This window comes from Phycodurus eques, chromosome 7 (assembly GCF_024500275.1).
Source record: "Phycodurus eques isolate BA_2022a chromosome 7, UOR_Pequ_1.1, whole genome shotgun sequence".
NCBI classification, from domain to species: domain Eukaryota; kingdom Metazoa; phylum Chordata; class Actinopteri; order Syngnathiformes; family Syngnathidae; genus Phycodurus; species Phycodurus eques.
In genome coordinates, this window is record NC_084531.1 from 17,470,834 (window position 1) to 17,492,236 (window position 21,403).

General features: G+C 42.6%; 1 protein-coding gene across 2 annotated transcripts in view; it reads right to left on the minus strand.

Moving 5' to 3' along the window:
• Positions 1 to 21,403, minus strand: part of pitpnm3 (PITPNM family member 3) — an 84,823-nt gene that overhangs the window by 47,090 nt on the left and 16,330 nt on the right. Inside the window, exons 3-5 of one of the 2 annotated variants that reach the window (XM_061682413.1) lie at positions 17,571 to 17,675; positions 6,573 to 6,643; positions 6,220 to 6,443 (exon numbers count right to left, since the gene is read on the minus strand). In XM_061682413.1, coding sequence (XP_061538397.1) covers positions 6,220 to 6,443; positions 6,573 to 6,643; positions 17,571 to 17,675 — 400 coding nt within the window. Of the gene's footprint in view, positions 1 to 6,219; positions 6,444 to 6,572; positions 6,644 to 17,570; positions 17,679 to 21,403 lie in introns of both variants that reach the window. The other variant, XM_061682412.1, reaches the window with a different exon arrangement.

Here is a 21,403-nt window from a genome sequence, read left to right on the forward strand (position 1 = left end):
CGCAGTGTTCGGCAGGCTTTAGCGTTAATGGCATTTAAATTAACGCCGCCACACTTAAGTCACATACTTCTTTTCCCATCTGGAAGCAGTAGAGCGTGTTCTACCGGGATATAGCAGCCAATCATAGTGCAGTGGCACATGTCCTGGAGCCATTAATATTGGAGCAGGGCGCGTCCTTCCAGGAAAATGCGCTGGATTCCTAGTAATGTCGGACGTTCCCTTTCCGGGATGTTTCAATTTTAATTTGTTTCGTCTTATGTAAAAGTGTTTTGGCTTTTGTTAATTTGTTTTTTGAAATGTAAAAGTGTTTCACAGTTTGTTAGACTGTTTTGCACTTCCAGGCCACCGTAAGCTTCTTTACCTTTCCTAGCAGTAAAGTAGCAATGCAATACAAGACGAATGGATCCTCAACAGTCAATCGGCCGGGAGGTGGGGGAAGCTGCGCATCTGTGGGTGATGCTGAGTAAGTATAAGTAACTTTCCAACTGGCGTGTTTTCGGAAACATTTAACAGAAATGATTGGATGCACAGGCATACGACCAAGGCTGAAACCAGCTGCAGTGCGGCATGTACAGGACACAGTGAAGGACTTGCATACGTTTATTACAACAATACTATTTGTGGTGATTAAGCACTGAGCATTAGAAATGTATTAAAACCAATTATATTTTAAACCAAATCGGCACGCTGTTTACCTTGCATGTACAGCTGACTGCTCATGACGCAATGGCTTTTTTTTTTCCCCTACCATGGCCCTGCTGGCGCAAACATACATTTTTCTATCATCTGTCTTTTTTTGGAAAGTATTTCACCATACCGACAGACGTACATACCTCGACTCACAAGTGACCCGACTTACGAATTTTTGGAGAAACTAGCCGTCGCTTGGACGATTATTCGCTTTGAGTCGCAAGCAAAAATCTGTACTCCGGTAAATGGTGGCAGCTACCTTTACAGCAGGCAGGAGATTGTGAACAATTCAATGCACAGTGCCTTTCTTCAAACTGTTTGTTGTCGCTCCCAGTTGAAGATCAAACATAAAACAGGAACGACAGAGAATTACATGTTGTGGTATTTAACCAAAGCACATTACTTACGAATGTCTGCTAGCTTAATCCTTAATATTTAATATTTATTTCTTACAATGCAAAATACCATGGATGGACTAACGTAACTAGCATCGAGAAGTTGTAACAGTCGGTGCAGCAACACATGTAGACAGACAACATAATAATACGCACAGGCATATATTCTTTATCTTCTGTGAAAAAGGACTAATATTACAACAACTTACTGAATCATTTATTTGTGAAACTCTTCGTCATGTGTCTTATAGTGCTCCCTGATGGGCAAGGCGAGCACACAAGGAGCACAATGATGAACTCTCACTTCTTGATCGCAATCTTATTTTCTATTCTATACTCTTAATTCTCATCTTTGGCGATGCTCTCACTGGCCCGAAGGAGTCCTGATGAAGGGGCTCTATTAACAGCGGAAGATAACACTACCAATAAACCAGGACACCCTCACTGCTGTTAAAAGATCAAATGTCTCACACATGGGGGGAAAACTGTTTTGACTGTCAGCTTCTGGCTTAATTGGACTCAAGATGCAGAAATACAAGGTAATGTGCTCCTCGGCGACTCTTCATTAACGGCGTGAAACCTTAAATAGTTGCAGTCGTTACTCGCTACCTGCCAGAATAAGGAAAGTCCGAGCCTTCTCTTCCTCCTCTTCACTTTTAATCCATCCTGCAGGGCTTCTCTCCATGCTCCCGCTCAGCTTTTTAAAAGGCCAAGTGTTTCTTTCACATCAAGGTGGCGCAGAGGTGGCGTCTGGTGGGCGTGAAAGGAAATCAATATGGGAACCTTTTGCCGTTAATTGGCCGTGCACCAATTTCTACTAGGGTTGGGAATCTATGGCATGAGGCCGATACGATACATATCTAGATATACAGGTAGTGATTCCACTCAAAAACGATATCGTTACAGGTGGAACGATTCAATACGATTCTACATTCGATATTGTTGAAAAGAAAAAGTGACAATTAACATTTGCACATGTGCTAATCATAAACAACCTTGACTTAACCCAATTCTACAAAATGAATCAAATTTGTCCAACCTTATTTTCAAACATGTAAAAGACCACATAACCCTGAGCATTGTTGCTTTATGGCACTAAAATAATATGGCTTTTTATTTTTTTAATATCAAATTACTGATTTAAATAGACCACAACAATTACTTTTGAACATTTTCTCTCCATAAACTCTACACAAACAGCATTTAAAGAGCCATGCGGGGTCTCTCTTTTTTTTTCGCTGCTTGCTGAGCACTGACTGACTCTTTGAACTTTTAAGTCGTGGCGACTAGCTTAGCTCAACTGGCGATTGTTGTGTCAGCTTCAGGATAGCCCTCTCGGAAGATTCTTTTTAGGGTCGCACGGTACCAACACGAACGTGTAAGTGGACCGCGAGGACTCGAGAAGGAGCATTAGTTTGCTGAGTTACAGGCCAAAGGAATTGCCGAGATGTACCTACCGTTGCCATATTGTCTGCACGTTTAAAATCTGTAGTGCACATTTTGCCGCCGGCCCCGGTGTCGACGGCGGACTTGAGATAAGATGCGTAACGTGACGTTGCATTCAATGTTTCCAACGCCTGGGGGAACGTGACTTTGCTATCGCTGCGACCACGAAAGTAGCTTAACTACTGAAAAGCTATTTGATGTTGAAAAAGTGACGCTTCGGAGAAATGTTAAACAAGTAGTATCACTAGTATCCGCCACTGCTGTGTTTGGTTGTAAACATAATGTTACCTGCGGAGCACAGCGCAAGACCTCTCGCGCTTCAGGCAACCGATTCCTCGTCTTGCGATATCCGGTCCACAGCCCAACAACCGATGTACCGAAGGATTCGTGGCAGATTTTGTCTCGATATACTTGTCACTACCAATACAGTTGTATCTCTCGCCTTTACAAACGGCTATGCGGTCGCATCGGTTTATCGTTCCCATCCCTAATTTCTACTGTGCATCCTTTTTCCTGCCCGCTAAGTGGCTCATACGCCAGCGTCAGGTACAGTATGTTGGCCTGAGAATTTGAAACCCTAATTTGGGTTTAATTCATTTAACCTCGTTTAAATCCAAATCCTGCTCGGACTCCCCAATTTGAAGTCCCGATGTAAAAACCCAACTCTGTCTTCAAATCCTAATTTAAAACCCTAACACTGGCTAGTAACCCTAATTTGACAACCCAACCCTTGTTTGAACCGCTAATTTAAAATCCTAACCCGGGCATTAAACAGTACTTTAAAATCCTAATCCTGATTTGAAAACCTAACCCTACTTTGAAACCCTAATGATGGATTAAAACCATCATTTGAAACCCTGGTTTAAAAAAACAATTCTGTCTTGAAACCCAAATATCAAAACCCAACCCTTTTTGAAACCCTAACCCTGGCTTTAAACCTTACTTTGAAATCATTATCCTGCTTTAGAACCCTAACCCTAATTTGAAACCCTAAATTGAAACCCCTAGCATTCACTTAAAACCCTAATTTTAGGCCCAAATTTGGAAAACCAAACTCTGCCTTGATACCATAATTTAAGACCTAACTTTGTCTTAAAACCTAAATTTGACAACTCAGCCCTTGTTTGAACCCTTAAAACTGATTTTAAACCCCTAACCAGGCTTAAACCCCGAGTTTGAAACGCAAAACCAGGTTTAAAATCCTAATTTGAAACTCTACCCTTTATTTGAAACAATATTTGTAAACCCTAACCCTATTCTGATATTGAAACCAAGGTTTGAAACCCTTCAATTCAACTCTTAATTTCCAACCAAAAACTTGAAACATGAATTTGAAGCCCCAATTTTAGACCCTAATTTGAAACCCTAATTCTGGATAACATTAATTCGCAACCCTTAAATGGGGTCATAACCCAAATTCGAAACGTTTGAAACCCAAAACCGGAACTCGACGTGACTTCAAACCTCACCCTTCCCTGTCATGGAATTTTTAAATCTTAACTAATTTGAAACGCCAACCCAATCTTGAAAACCTGAACCTAACTTGAAATCCAAACAATATCTTCAAACCCTGACCCTTTGCAAACCCAATTTAAACACCCTAAACCTAATTTGAAACCCAAATCCAGGTTTAAAAGAGTAATTTCCCATCCTAATCTTGGGTTGTAACCCTAATTTGAAGATTATTGCAATGCATATTGTAAAATACTCCCTCATCCTTCCCTTAGTGTGTGTGTTTCTTCATGGGCAGCAGTTGTTGCTTTACCAGCTCCCGTGGCCAATAAGATAATAAGCGCGGGCCACTCAGGAGTGCGACAGGCTGTCCCCGACAACAGAACAATCTCGGGAGAGTCTCCACCGGGATGCCCGACAGAACACATTTGAAATCACGTCCAAAGCGACGTGTTTGTGTGAGACCTTTTGCCTGCGCCACTTCCATGCTATTTTTTGTCGGCCAAGTTGTCGGCCGCAACGAGTGGAAATTAGCCAGCGACGGCTTCCCGCCTGTTCTTGCAATTGTGTTTGTGTCACGTAACGCGTCCACCTGAGAAACACTGTCGTTACAGCTAACACGTTTCCTTTTATAACACTGTAAGGTCATTCGTTGCAATGAGTGCTAAGCGTGTTTATAACAGTGGCTCTCAGAGACACGCAAACCCACGGGTTCGCAAGCTGTAACTTGGTGGTTGGAAAAGTGTCACACTTTCAAACCTTAACCTCGTTTTAGTCTTTTTGTTCTTAACTTTATGTTATGTTCAATTATTTTGCGTTTTATGTTGCATTTTGTTGTCTTTATTTTTAGCACAGCATTTTGCTTCGGCTGAAGTGCTCTATAAATAAAATGGAGTGAGGTTGAGTTGTCTTAAAACCTAACCGTGGGTTGAAACCCTACTTTCAAAACCTAATGCTTGTGTCTAATCTTGACATAAAACCCTACTTTGAAACCCAAACCATTGTTTGAAACCCTAAACCAGGCCTTGAAACCTGAACCCTGGTTTGCAACCCCAATTTGAAGCCCCAATCATGGCTTGAAATCCTACTTTTAAACTCGAACTGTTGCTTGAAACTCTATTTCAGAATGGTAACCAGATCTTGAAACCCTAATCTCAAAGCAAACCCATCTTTGAAACCTCCACCTTGTTATGAACCCCTATTTTAAAACCCTAATTTAGGACCCTAATCCAGCCCTGAAAATTCTAATTTAAGACCCTAATCCTATCTTGAAACCCCAATTTGAAGCCCTAACCCTGGTTTTTAACCCTAACCGTTGTACCAAACTTAAACCCTTGCTTGGAACGCCGTTACAGGCTTGAAACTCTACTTCGAAACCTTAACGTTGGCTTGAAACACTTACTTGAAACCCTGCCTTGAAACAATGCTTGAAACAACATCATAAAACAGACACGAGTGATGAAATTTGGCTGCATGCAAAGCAGTCCTGGGAATCACGTCAAAATAATTCATTACTTCTCAACGCCGACCGGACCATGTTTTAAATGTTTCACGCGTGGACAACTGAAGGCCATGACACGTACGTCAAGCCGGCACGGTGGTACGGCACCCAAAGGACTCCTCTGTTCCTTCTGCACCGCCGAACGCATTTTTTCTGCAAGCATTCAACCAAAACACACTGAGCCTTAAAACCAAACGACGCGGTCCAAATGTAAAACGACATCATTAACGCCTAAAAAAACAAAACACCTAAAGTCGTGAAAGGCTTTATTTCTCCTCATATATTCGACAAAGGAGCTCTGCACGCTAGAAACAAATTAATACATTTCAAAAAAGTGTTTTATCGGACACAACGCTGTATAATTCATGACGAGGGCCGAGATGACACCAGCCATCCACATCCATTACCAAAAGAATGCCACCAATTAACTATGAATGCAAATCAAACATCAATTAGCACTGGATCCACAGAGATATTGGACCTCTGTCAGGGAGCATTAATTCACATCCTTTGCTTAAAAATGGCCAAAGATGAAAAGAAGGCACCAGTTAAAAAACAAAAAAGCAGACATAACAATAGGGGTGCTGCTAAAAAAAAATACTGCACTCTATTATAGAAGCAGGGAATTATTTTAGTGATTAAAGTGATTTAAAAAAAAAAAAAAAAAAAAAAAAAAAAAAAAAAGGTGCATTCATGTGGAGTGACAAATGCTAGTCAGAATAATAAGACACTCACTTGGACACCAGCGAGAAGGCGTCGGCGCACACAGCCGGGCACGGCACCAGCTTGATCATCACGTGCTCGGCGGCAGCCTGGAAGTGCGCGCGCGTCACCTTGTCCAGCACGGAGGCCAGGGTGGCCACGTCGCCCGCCTTGGCGCAAGGGTCGCCCCCCGCAGTGTCCAAGATGTTGCCCCCGTGTACCACAAGCAGCAGCACGTGCGTCCGACATTTAGTGTTCTACAAAAGACGGGACGCAATCGCTCCATGAGATCAGATAATGTCTCGGTGCATCAGCATGTGCCTCGTTAACCAAGGTTATTGTTTGGTGGGGTTCCGTGTTTCGTATAAGAGTTGTAAGCATCCTACCTCTCCGTCCTCCAGTCCTTCAATGCTGCTTTGGGGGGCACAGCGTGGATCGCCCAGCTGGTAGAGGACCTCTGTAAGGGGAAATAAAAAAAGAAGTCGAGGGTTCGATGTGGTCGATATTTCACGAATGCACTAATCTTGCTTTCTTTTCATTGCACCTGCAAGTGGTCAACTGATATGCGTACTGTATTTTTTTGACTGTATTTTCTTTCCCTATAAGAAACTGGCCAAGCTCTGGAAGATCTCCTTCCTTTTCCTCGCTTATTGCTAGTTTATTCGGTTTTATTCTTTTCTGCATTCCCAGCGTGGCACACACAAGGGAGATTGCTACTCGGTGACACTATTTTTGGTCACAGAGCAACAGAAAATCGATGGAGGGAGGTTTCCTTTCTTGTACAAAAAGGAGAGGGAAGGAAGGAGGGAGGGAGGGGGGAAGGGGGAAAGACCCGCATTCCCGGGAGGCAAAACATTGTCGGGTCTCACACAAGGACTATTTCAAGACGAGAGGTCTTTACATGCTTGGAGTAATAAGCAGAGTTTAATGGCTGCTGCTAATAACGCAGCCATCTGTCCACATTAGCGTGATAAATGGATTTCAGCATTTATTCCCAAATCACTGTGGTGTGCGATACAGCACGATTTGGCTACAGATACAATAAAAGGCCACTACTGCCGATAAAGATACCCATACTAATATGGATACTTTTTGATAATGAAGGATGGCGCATGATCAAATTGATCCAATACAGCAACACTTGGTATTGATATCCAATAATAGGTCAATAGGGAGACAGTATCACCGATACTGAGACGTTTTAATAAGCAAGGCTTGTGTGTGATTAAATTGATCCTTTACTGCAATATTTGGTATCGATATCAAATAATAGGTCAGTACAGAGCCAATATTGCCTATACAGATATGGATACCGGTTACGTTTCAATAATTAAGTTGGGTGTATTTTTAAATTGATCCAATGCTGTAAAATGTGGTATCGATCCGTAAACCAAGCAAACACGGCGAGTTTCGATTTTTGATCATGAAGGCAGATGAATCAAGTGATCCGATATTGCAATATTTAGTATCTATCCAATACCAAGTGAATACAGGCCCTGTATCGCCAATACAGATACCAATACAATAAAGGTGGCTGCAACATTTTTGATTTGATACTGCAAGATTTGGTATCAATCTGATACCAACGAAATTCAAGGCCTGTATCACAGATCACACAGGTACAACTCCATAAATTAGAAAATGGTAGAAAGGTTTATTTGTTTCTGTACTCCTACATTATAGAGATTCATCAAACACTTGGGAAAATACTTTTCAGAGGGCAAATCCCTCCCTAAATTCTACATTCAAAATAATTGTCATTGTTTCTTGTTTGTTTGTTACATAATATTCTAGTTTCCAGAGATTAGAATTTGGGGTTTTTGGTTCCTACAAACTACTGTATAGTCATCAAATTTATACATATATATATATATATATTTCTTTTTTTAAAAAAATCAGGTGTGTCCTGCCTCTCTGTAATATTTATAATTGAACTTTTTTCACTAAATTAAGCTTATGACACTATTCTATTTTATTGAGCTGTACCTGTACATGCGGCACGCTGGGAACTGGTTAGCACATCTGCCTCACAGTTCTGGGGAGCGGGGTTCAAATCCCGGCCCCACCTGTGTGGAGTTTGCATGTTCTCCCCGTGGCTGCGTGGGTTTTCTCCAGGCACTCCGGTTTCCTCCCACATCCCAAAAACATGCATGGGAGGTTGATTGATGACTCTAAATTGCCCGTAGGTGTGAATGTGAGTGTGAATGTTTCTTTGTTTGTATGTGTCCTGCGATTGGCTGGCGACCAGTTCAGGGTGTACCCCGCCTCTCGCCCGAAGATAGCTGGGATAGGCTCCAGCACGCCCACGACCCTTGTGAGGTTAAGCGGTACAGAAAATGGATGGATGGATGGATGGATGGATGGATGGATGTACCTGTACATAGAGTCCCCTGCATATTATCCTGAATCTCATATTCATGACCATATATAACACATCATTCAACAAGGACCTCCAGAACTTTGATGAGAAGACAAATAGATTGTCAACATACGGCAAATGATTTATTACGGTGCCTCCAACTTTGCATCCAGTATTCAAATTCAAAGTTGGTCTCTCAATTAGTCAGCATTAAACAGTAGTGACAATATGCCTCCTTGTCTTACTCCACTGGACACCGTGAACAGTGAGGATACAGTTGAACAACACTTGATTCGTAAACTCTGGAATCTATACCAATATACAATAGGTCTTACCATTACTGGACAGACCCAATGATCTATTCACTTTTGGAATATTTAATCATATTTAACACTGTCAAATGCTTTGGAAGCATCCATAAAACAGATAAACATGGGACTGTTGTAAGGATTTGTAAGCATGAATGATAGTAATCCATAATCTCTTTCAAAATGAAAATACACAGATCAGTCCAGTGCCTTGCATTTCAGTCAAATTGACAGTTGGAAGTGTACAAGTACTCCTCCATTCTTGATAATAACATTTGCTAACTTGCTCCAACACCTGTAGAGAGTGCCGCTGGCCTATAGAGAATGTTAATGAATGTTAATGCTAAAAACAACACAACAGCAAAACAGGCACAGTGATGGGAAAATGTCCCAAATTTGTCTCCTTTTTTTAGCCAGTCAAGGAGACAAACTGGATGGTTTGGGGCTAAACTGCGGGATCAGAGCTGGAAGGACTGAAGAGGTGTGAATTATTGAACCCCCCGTTTGGAGCCCTCTCGGCACAAATGGCAAACACGTTCAGAACGGTCTGCTAAAACGTGATGTTTCTTGCGTGCACCTTTCCCGTTTGCTCTCGTTTCCCCTCAGGTCTCTCGCGCCGACAACGCGGTGTCACATTAATCATGTGGAGCCGAGCAGATGGTTGGGGCGCCGCAGGAGGATTGCGACGTGAGGAAAGCCAGCAAGTGAGCGCTGTTCTTCATCTGAAAGATAAATAACTTGAAACACCAACCCAGGTTTGAAATTTTTACTTGTAACCTTAATTTGAAGCCCTAACTGTCATTTTGAAACCTAATCCTGATTTGAAACCACAATTTGAAATCCTAACTCAGGCCATGTACCAAATTTGAAACCCTAACTTGAAACCCTAACCCAGGTTTTAAATCTTACGTTGAAACCCTAATTTGATACACCGTCGAGCCTGACTCACGTAAAACACATTTGAATTCTTAATTTGACACTCTAATCTGAACCACAAACCTTCGCTGTATCCCTACCTTGAAATCTTCATTTGAAACCCGAACTGTAAACTCTAAGCCTTACTTCTTCTTCCGTTCCTCTCGGCTTTTCCCCTTTAGGGGTCGCCACAGCAGGTCATCTTTTTCCATGTAAGCCTAGCTCCTAGAGCGAGAACTAGAACCCCTAATCTTGTCTTCAAACTCTCAACGTAAACCCTAACTTCAACCTCTAACCCAGACTATAAACCCTAAATTTGAAACCCACTACAACGCCTTCAAAAACGAAAAAAGATTATCCCGCTTTACTGTGAGAGTTTCCATCTCTTTCTGTTCTGCTTTGAGTAAAAGTGTTTAGATTAGTGCAGAGACAAATGTGTGCAGACAGACGTCAGAGAAGGAGACAATGGGAATCGAGGTGAGGTGCGAAAAGGGCAAATTGAGTGAATAAATGGAGCACACAGGCTGAGGACAATTGGAAAAAATTAAGATGAAGGAATAATTGGCGAGGTTAGGAAGCCATAAAGGCTTCAAGGGAAGCGACAAATAGACGGAGATTTAATAGGCTGCGCTGACTGAGACGAGCCGGCTGCACTTTTCAGGCTTTCCGACAATGAGAGGCGTTAATTGCAGCTAGATTTCCCCTTAAAGTTACGACGCCGACCCGCAACCGTACCCCGATGTGACCCGCGCTAATGTCAGCGCTTATTACACACGCACAAATGATGATGGGACTAAATATGGACAGCTGGGAGCTGTTAATGCAATCACTCCTCTTGCCAATTATTCATTATAACGGGCACCTCGCAGAATAAAAATAAATGCAATTATTAGAAATAATCCAGAGTAAAAAAATAAATAAAATGTCCATTCTCATGCACGAGTCCTGTTTCTGTAATGTAGTTGTTCCTTGCAAGTTATTCATCATAACCACCACTTAAATAGAACAACGATAAATAAAAAGTCCAAGCAGGGGCATGTGGTCTTTTTTCTTTTTCATGTTATTAGTCTTTCAGAATCAGAGTCATCTTTATTTGCCAAGTATGTACAAAAAACACACAAGGAATTTGTCTCCGGTTTGTCTCTAGTATGACAACAGACAGTCAATTGACAGAGGACACTTTTGAGACATAAAGACATTGACAAAAAACAGTCACTGAGCAATAAAGGGTTGCTAGTTATCTGGTAATGCCGGTACTATTTTTTAAATTTATTTATTTCTTTTTTTGGGGGGGGGACAATTGTGCAAAAAGATGCAGAGTCCTCGAGCACTTAGAGCAGTTTGAATGACTAATCTCGCACTAGTCCGGTGCAATGGCCATTGTGCAAAGGGTGCCGAGACTTCAGGGAGTGTATGCAGTTTAAAGTGACTAGTAGCACGAGAATCTGGGACAATGTCAATTGTGCAAATGTTGCAGATACTCCTCAGTCAGTGTGCAAATGGGGAAGATGCTACTCTGACATGAGTGGCCAGTATTGGTCAACAAGAGATATGCAAATAGTGCAGCATGGGGAGACTACTACAGTGAGTAATGTATAATTGGCCCGACAGAAATGTGACAACAAACTCAAGACAAAAAAATTGGCAGCATTTTGCAATGGAATTGTAGGTTAGCTGTTTTAAGAAGTTGATTGCCAGAAGGAAGAAGCTGTTGGAATGTCTGCTAGTTCTAGTTTGCATTGTTCGGTAGCGCCTACCTGAGGGAAGGAGCTGGAAGAGCCGGCCGGTGACCGGGATGTGGAGGGTCCGAGAGGATTTTGTGCGCTCTTGTCTGAGTTCTGGCAGCGTGCAAGTCCTCAAGGGTGGGTAGGGGGTTACCGACAATCTTTTCAGGAGTTTTGATTGTCCATTGCAGTCGGAGTTTGTCCTTTTTTGTATCAGCACCAAACCAGACAGTGATGGAAGAACACAGGACTGGTTCGATGACCGCTGTGTAGAACTGCCTCAGCAGCTCTCGTGGCAGGCCGTGCTTTCTCAGAAGCCGCAGGAAGTACATCCTCTGCTGGGCCTTTTTGAGGACGGAGTTGATGTTGGTCGCCCACTTCAAGTCCTGAGAGACTGTAATTCCCAGGAACTTGAAGTTCTCGACGGTTGACCCAAGGCAGCTGCCCCCTCACAGCGTGAGGGGCAGCTGTGGCGAAGGATGCCTCCTGAAGTTCATGATCATCTCTACAGTCTTGAGCGTGTTCAGCCCCAGGTTGTGTCGGCCGCACCACAGCTCCAGCCGCTCCGCTTCCTGTCGATATGCCAACTCGTCACCGTCTTTGGTGAGGGCGATGACTGTGGTGTCGTCTGCAAACTTCAGGAGTTTGACAGCCGGGTGCAGTCATTCGTGTTGAGAGAGAAGAGCAGCGGAGAGAGGACACAACCTTGGGGTGCCCCAGTGCTGATGCTGTGTGTGGATGAGGTGGTCTCCCACAGCCTCAACTGCTGTGTCCTGCCCATCAGGAAGCTGTAAATCCACTGGCAGATGGCGAAGCTTGGAGGAAAGGAGTTCAGGGATGATGTTGTTGAACCCTGAGCTTAAGTCCACGAACAGGATCCTCGCGTAGGCTCCTGCACTGTCGAGGTGTTCTATGATGAAGTGCAGTCCCATGTTGACTACATCATCCGCAGACCTGTTCGCTCGGTAGGCAAACTGCAGGGGGTCCAGCACGAGACGTTCAAAGGACTTCATGACCACAGATGTCAAGGCGACAGGCCAGCAGTCATTTAGATCAGAGATTGTAGATTTCTTGGGATGATGGTGGAGCGTTTGAAACAGGATGGTACTTCGCACAGTTCCAGAGATCTATTGAAGATCTGTGTGAAGACTGGAGCGAGCTGGTCCGCGTAGACTTTGAGGCAGCATGGGGACACATGGTCTGGGCCTGCTGCTTTGTTAATCTTTTGTTGTTTGAAGATACGGCTCACATCCTGAGATGCGTCTCACATTCTTTTGTCTCTCGTATAAATGTTTGAACATATTAATGTGTTTTTAAAATATATAGTTTTAAGAATCCTTGATTTCAACATATGAGTCAAACATCAAGCAATTACTTTAATACGATTGTCAGTTGTTAATGATAACTTCTACCTTGTACAATGGAAATAAATAACCTGAAATAATCCACAGAGCCAAAACAAAAGTCTACTGCATAATCGGTCATGCACGGCCACATACGTGCACTAAATGCACAAAAGAGCCCGGCACTTGTGTGACAGTGGAGCACTTCACAGGTCCTCGATGCTTTTGTGAGTGGACCTGCTATTGGTGTGTGTGTGTGTGTGTGTGTGTGTGTGAGTGAGAAATGCATCTCTGCAGGAGAGATTTCTTTGATCTCCGTGGAAGCCCACTGACGTTTCTCACTGAAGTTCAGTCTTTGAGAGTATCCGCTTACTTTTCAGTTTGGAAGCTTGAAAGCCTGCTCTTGGATCCAGCTACTCCCCATACGTGACAACATTAAAGGTGGAAAACACTGTTATCTGTAAATCTTTAATATCTCGTTGTGGCAATGTTTTATATACCTGTAATAAACGCTGGATAACCCCAAGATGTTGCCTTTCTAGTTTATTCCTAGCAAGAAAGAGGTAACTTGTACAGAGCAGATACACGGGAATACAGTATATAAGGTCTTCTGACTAAAGAGTGAGTCGTCTTTCTAGTTTATTCATTGCAAGAAAGAGGAGAAGTGATTTTTTTTTCTTTTTTTTTAAGAACAGATGCAGGGAATGCAGTGTACTGTACAAGGTCTTCTGATTAACACGGCAGCAGCTCTCACACTTACAGTATCCATGGAGCCACCTCATAAACACAGACATACATTATTTTTACTGGGAAACACCACGAATTGTGTTTCCCAGTAAAAGTTAATTCCATACCAGAAAGAGGAGAGATTGTACAGAGCAGATGCATGGAATGCATTGTACGAGAGCTTATGATTAACACAGCAGCTGCTATTACAAAACGTGGAGCCAAAAATATAATTGTTGAGTTATTTGAAACGTTTCTCACTGAAGTTCAGTCTTTGAGAGTATCCGCTTACTTTTCAGTTTGGAAGCGTCACAAAGAGGCCTTACCGGTTTTTGTCTTTTGAAACTATTTTCCAGTGGAAAGAATGGAAAGGGTCCAGGCTCAAACTTTTGCCATCATGATAATTGGAAGCACAATTTGATGACGATCAAACTGTGATTGATTGAGATTAAATAATTCCAAAGCCTGCAATTAATTACATTTTTTCTAACGAAGCACCATGACTAAACCTTGGCTTGAAACGCTAACTTAAAACCCAAAACCTGGCTTGCAACCCTACCTTGGATTGAAAGACTAACCCTAGTTTGAAACCCTAATTCACAACTCTAAACCCTAATATGAGACCCTAACCTAGGCTTCAAATCCTACTTTGAGACCACAACCCAGGCATTAAAGCTTTATTTGAAACCCTCACCCTGGCTTGAGACCGTTTTTGAAAACCTTATCTCGGCATTAAATCCTAATTTGAAACCGTAACTGTATTTTCAAATCCTAATACCTGTTTGAAATTTTGGACTTTGTCCTCTTATACCATCACTGGCACAACCTTCTGTGGTGGCATCACACTCAACTCAACATAGCGCAACATAGTTGCAGCTGTACACACACACACACGCACACACGCACACACTCACACACACGCAATTTAAATAATAATACGCTTTCACAACAGTCGTAGCTGTACACAAAAATAATAATAATAATTATACAATCATAAATGACCAAACAAAAGCAAAACTCACTTGGTGGATGGCGCTATTCCCTTAGATGCTAACTGATCTGAAGCTGGTTATCGCCATTCATTCGAATAAGAGCTGCAGAGTGTATTTACATTTACAATGCTACGTTACTGCAAGCGACCCTTGACAGGCATGAATGGAAAGAGACAAAATGCTTATGTATGAATATAATTATGGTTATTATGAATAGCAATGCATCCCTCACAGCAATGAACAAATCCCACAGTGGCTGCAGTGAGAGTTCAAGTATTCTATTAAACATCAAAAACAATCTGCATAAATCTACATAAAACCCTGAGCTGATTTATGAGCACTGAGAGTACAAATGAAAGTTTCCCTTTGTGTCAGCAGCACTCAAGATGGCTAATCACGGCGGAGATTTGGCTGACTGGATCCTGTTAGGATTCTTCATTAGGACGTCATGTCGAGGATTAATACCTTGCAAGCATTTTACCCCAAGAGTTGTCTTTCTCATTTATTCTGTGCAAGATAGAGAAGAAATTGCACAAAGAATATGTAGGAAATGCAGTACGCAAGGTCTTCTGACTTACACAGCAACTGCAGTCACGCTTATATTAAACATGGAGCTGCCTGGCGATTACAAACATACAATTGTTTAACTTTAAACAGTACATACGAGAATAATCCTGGACAATTAAATGCTGCTTCACCACGTTTTTCAGTATTTATTACAGTAATATGGAATGTAGTTCATTGCCCAAGTGACTACAAACAATTGTACGCTTGTGATCAGGACACGCCTCCATGTTTAGTTTAGGTGTGACAGCAGCTGTTGTGTCAGTCAGAAGACCTTAAATTCCGCATTCACAACATCCACTCTATGCAATTTCTCCTCAGTCTTGCAAGGAATGAACTAAAAAGACACCTGGCGGTGTTTCCCAGTAAACAATGTTATGTTTGTGGTCACGAAGCGATTCGTATTTGTCAGAAGACCATAGTTTTTATCATTTTCAGATAGCTGCTTGCTATGAGTGTTATTCCGCTAGCAGCAGCAATTGAAGCCCACAGACGATGAGAACTAGAGAGAGAGAGTGCTGTAAGGTTCAAACAGATTGCATATTTTGCATGTCATCATCAGCCCCCACCCTCCCCCTGCACCCCCCTATGTTCATCTTGGGCTCACGATGCTCAGGATCCTTTAATTCTAATGCACCAAAACATCAGCTCAGAGCATCAGACTGGATGCTCCCTATTCTCATTTTGCTTTTTTACCTAGTTTTTGTTTCCACCGGTGGGCTGCTTGTTGATATGAGGCCAGTGACATTTGGAACATTGCTTATGGTATTTAAATGAAGCGGTGTGTGTGTGTGTGGGGGGGGGGGGGGGGGGGGGGGGGGGTCGTGACATTTTGGCATTTTCAGCAGCAAACAACAAACCACGGAGAAAAAGCTAAATCAATTCAAGCACATTTGTCATATACTGCCCTGCAGTTCCATTATTGGAGCCGGGAGGGTGCTTTCCGTCCTCTCTCTCTCCCCCCTCCCCTCTCTGTTATCAGCACCTGTCTCCAATCAGCCTCATCACCACCGGTATATAAGCCTGGCTGTTCCAGGAAATCTTCACCAAAGTATTGCAGTTACTTCCAGCGGTACCGCAGCCCATTTACCTCACGTAAGCTCCTTGTTCTCAATGTTTTCCCGCGTGTTCCTGATCCACGTCATTCCTGCCGCCAAGCCAGCCGCCTGTCCTCACCACAGCCTTCCACCTGTCCAAGCCACCACCTGCCAACCCACCTAGCACCACCACCATTTCCTTTCCTCAATAAACTGTTCATCTTTTTACATCTGCCTCCGCCTGCTCTTGGATCCAGCTACTCCCCATACGTGACAACATTAAAGATGGAAAACACTGTTATTATCGGTAAATCTTTAATATCTCGTTGTGGCAATGTTCTATATACCTGTAATAAACCCTGGATACCCCCAAGATGTTGTCTTTCTATTTTATTCCTAGCAAGAAAGAGATAACTTGTACAGAACAGATACACAGGAATATAGTATATGAGGTCTTCTGACTAAAACGGCAGCTGCTGTCAAAATTTCCGAAACATGGAGTCACATAATCACAAACACACAATTGCTTACTGGGTAACACAAAGAGTGAGTCGTCTTTCTCGTTTATTCATTGCAAGAAAGAGGAGAAGTGATTTTATTTCTTTTTTTTTTTAAGAACAGATGCAGGGAATGCAGTGTACTGTACAAGGTCTTCTGATTAACACTGCAGCAGCTCTCGCACTTACAGTATACATGGAGCCACCTCATAAACACAGACATACATTATTTTTACTGGGAAACACCACGAGTTGTCCTTATAGTTCATTCCATACCAGAAAGAGGAGAGATTGTACAGAGCAGATGCATGGACTGCATTGTACGAGAGCTTATGATTAACACAGCAGCTGCTATCACAAAACGTGGAGCCAAAAATATAATTGAGTTAATTGAAACAGATATTTAAAAAACAATTGGGTTAATAAGCCACATCCTTCTCGAAGGGAGGTTGCTCAGCAGACGTGCACAATGCAGTCCACAAGTCTTCTGACTAACTCGGCTGCTGATAATGCAACTGAACATGGAGCTGCCTCTTGGTCACAAGCCTAGAATTGTTTACCATTACTTAGAAGAGCGCGCACGAGAGGGAAATAGAAATTCACAAGAGCAGACTGCTACATGTGATCGGGTAATGTGTGTGTCTTTAGACGTGGTGAAGCAGCACGTGGCTCACTGTCCAAGGTTATTCTCATTCGCTCTGTTACAGTGTCTGGTTTAAGCGTAACCGCAGCTGGAGTCTTGGAAGACCTTCTGTACTTCATTGTGTGTTTGTTCTGTACAATCTCTGCTTTTTTTGCAAGGAATTAACTCGAAAGAGAACTCTATCCATTTTGCGTACCGCTCCATCCTCACTCTTGGTGTTCAGGTGTTACGAGATGAAATCCACTGTATATTCAGTGTGTGTGTGTGCATGCGTACCGTGAGACGGGTCCATGTGTCCCAGTGTCTCAATCTGCTCCACCAGGTCGTTGGAGTTCCACTGACTCATGCCCAGCAGCATGGCACTTTTCCCCTCCATCACATCTGCTGGGGCGCATACGCACAACCACACACACACACACACACACACAAATCAACGTTAAACATACATAAAAATAAGGACATTAAATATCAGACAACAAACTGACTTTCTCTGACAACTGAACCTTGTGCAGGGATCGAAACTGTGACAAAATAGTCGCATATTTTTTTTTCTTCTCAGCGTGTGCAAGTAAGAATTTCATTTTCATTTCAGTTTGTGAGAGTGCATATCAGCGGCATCGGGGTGAAGCCTCCTATGTCTAAATTTTGGTCAATTTCCTATTTTTTCACAAATCGATGCGACTGGTCAGTCCCCACGTGGGTATGTGATTTTTTATGTTTTATGTTATTACTGATGAACATAAAGTGTTGAAAATGGTTTGCTCTCTTTGACAATGCAATGCTAATGACTCAACAATCGTGGCTTTTTTTTTTTTGTTTCCTGAAAATTGAAGGTTTTGGAGATATGCCTGACATGTTATAATTAGGGCTGTTGAAAATGACGCATTAACAACACATTAACGCACATTCCCTTTAACGACGCTCACTTTTTAAAGGCTCGATTAACACACGACCTGTGGCTGTTGTGTGCGTACTTTGTTGAGTGCGCTGTTCCTGCTGTGCACACCTTGGCCTCTTAGGGGGAGTGTGATGCATCCATGCAGATAACAGCAACAACAACACAAAGACACAAGTAAACGACATTACTATTTTTCGCAGAGTAGGAAGCATATATGCCTGTGAGTATTGTTATAGCATCGCGACATGATAAATTGTGATATCGATATGGATCAACTCTGTGCAGTTTTGTTGAGAATAATAAGTGTGTTTAAAAAAAAGTAGCCCATCAAAACTGGAGAATTTAGTCCAATGGTCCTCGGTTGCCAGTAGTTGGTGGACAGCGTGCAACACAGATGTGAAGCACATCGCAGAAACGGTCTTTATGCAACTAAATTTTAGTTCCGTGGTTCACAGGAGAGCAAAATTATTTTTAAGTTCTTACACTTAAATATTCCTGTAAATTCTGCAGTTATTCACCACATCCCTGTGATTTTACGGTAATTAACTACAGTTTCCACTGCATCATTGGATTTCGGTTGACATCACACAGCGTTGCTGTATTTTGCACGCAGCAGAATTGTGAAGCCATGTGCTCCCAGCATGCAATGCGTCATCAAATGTTGAACTGTTGCCATAACGAAGACGTTAATCCTTAATGTGCATGAACGACATTGATTGAGTGCGTTTATGTTACCCGTAGTTCGTTGAATGTGTGACTTATTTAACTCCTGCATTACAATTATTTAGCAATTTCTTTTCATGAAACACTGACTGTGGGTTGTGTGCGTTGAGTGACATCCCAGTCAGTTCTGCTGTATGCTAAGTGAAGCCAAGATAAGCGTTACCTGGCCTACTTCTGCAAGCAAAAAAAGCTCCAGTTTACCTTGTGTAACTCATCAGCACCTTGATTCCAGTTTGCGCTCATTTGGCTGAATTGCCTTGTTTGAATTGGTTAATGTAGGACACCTTGGAATTAGCAAACATAATAGCTGACTTCCTCTCAATTTTTTTCAATTTCACAGCATGGGACCTTGAGACTTTTTAACACATCCTGTCATGATAGGCAATCCTAAACTTCCCCATCGTGGGAAAATAAAGGTTATTTTCTTTTACACCAATTTGACTTTATTTGGCTGGATTACATATGGGGAGTTGGTGAAAGTAGAACCCCCAGGAACTGGCTGAAAATTGCCGCTTTAAACAAAACAAGCTGATTTCCTGTCCATTTTAGAGTGCAGGTCCTTGTGGTGTTTTCTTGCATCCTGTCATAAAAGACAAGCCCACCAAATTTTCCATTGATCAAAAGAAGTGGGTGGTAGGGGCTATTTTTTTGTTAACAGCTCCTGAATGTTTGACCATGTCAAAGCTACTGTATATTAATTGTTTTTAGCTAGTCCCATTGTGTTGGCAGTGCATCTTAAATGGCGCGCAACCCCTGCAGCGGCGGGTAAAAACAAACAGCTGCGCTCCAAGGTGTGAGACTGTCACGGTCAATGATAGCCGAGATTCTATTGGACACTTGTGAGGCTTTCAACACAAGGACGAGCAGAGCCAGTTAGAGTGGTCAATGGTTTTTGTCGGCTCATTCTGGATGAGTCATGCAATGGTGGTGGGGGGAGGAAAGGGGGCAGAAAAATGACAGATTCTCTCATCTCTCACTCTTCCTCCCACGTACGCCAACGTACTGCCCGTTTGGATCACGCGGCGGAGGCTCAAATGGTCGCCGTTTGTCACTGGCGATCAGATCACTGTGGACAGTGGGAGAATGCAAAGTGAATGCACTTCACTCAATCTTCGGGTGGAGCAAAGTTGGAGTGCACCCCGCAATATGCACTCCTGCTGAGGAAGGGACGGTGACTCAGTCAGGCTGCCAACAGACTTTGGGATCTACATAATGGATTAAATTATCTATTTTTGCTCATTCAGTAGACTTTGATCGATATAAACTTGTTTGTATAGTCTCTGGAGGCCTGATGGATGGACAACTTGGCAGTGACCGCAATTAATTCAGACCTGATGAGTTTTCCGCTGAGACAGCTGCTGTGGAAATGCAGAGAGAGAAAGCAAACGGAACGCGAGCCAAGTTTTCAACTAAGAATAATAAAGCTTAGCTATGAGTACATTGCTATCCTGACTTATGAGTGCACTCACATGGGTTTTTTGAGGTAGGGGCCGTCGCTTGGCCGATTTTTTGCTTTGTGTTACAAGCCAAAGTTGTAGTTACGAGCAAGTTTCAGATACACTGCTGCTCGAGTAAAGTGGAAAAATCTGGGGTCCCAGATTCTGGTGCTACATCCCTTCGTCAATCACTCGGCCACGCCCCTTCAAGGCACACATCAACACAAATACTACAGTATAAACAGTCATTGCACTTTATAAAACCAGTTTATTTCTTTTATTGCTGTATTGGGGTTTTATACAATACAGTGCTATTTTTCTTTATCTGATAAGCTCTTCAGTTTATTGGACTTTATTTTGGGACGTTTTCCACGGCAACTCATCAAAGGCTCCACCTATATCATACGTTGTGGCCGAAAAAAGATGTCACAGCCCATTGGTCTTGTATCCCCAATGCTAATTTGGGTTCATTTGACTAAGTTATCTTGGAGAAGTCAGTTCAACTTGGACCTCTTGGAATTAGCCGAAATAAAAAATTGCCTCTTTTAACCAAAATGGACAACTTTCTGTTCGTTTCATGACATGGGTCCTTGAGAGTTTTTCCTGATAGACAATTCCATCGAGGGGCGCTCAACCACCGACTTTGTGCAAGTTTGAAATGACGCTAAAAGTTCTTGAGTTATTTCAATATTGTATATATAAGTTGCCTGTCAAAGGCTCCACCCACATCCTGTAGGCTGAAATTCTTAATTTCATGTCACCCGTCCGTCTGTATAGAATCACTGATTCCAACTTGGGCTCATTTGGCTCAAATGCCATGCTTTCACTTGTAGAGCGCTTTTCGACGTTCAAAGCACTCAAAGCACTTTAACACTGTCTGCTCAGTCACCTGTTGATGATGCAGCATCGGGAACATAAGGGGTTCAATATCTTGCTCAAAGACATTTTGATACACAGGGGCTCAGAATCAAACTCACAACCTTCAGGCTGGGCGATGACTCCAACCCTGAGCCATGCCTTCAAGGAGATGGTTTAAAGGTGCCATATTTTAA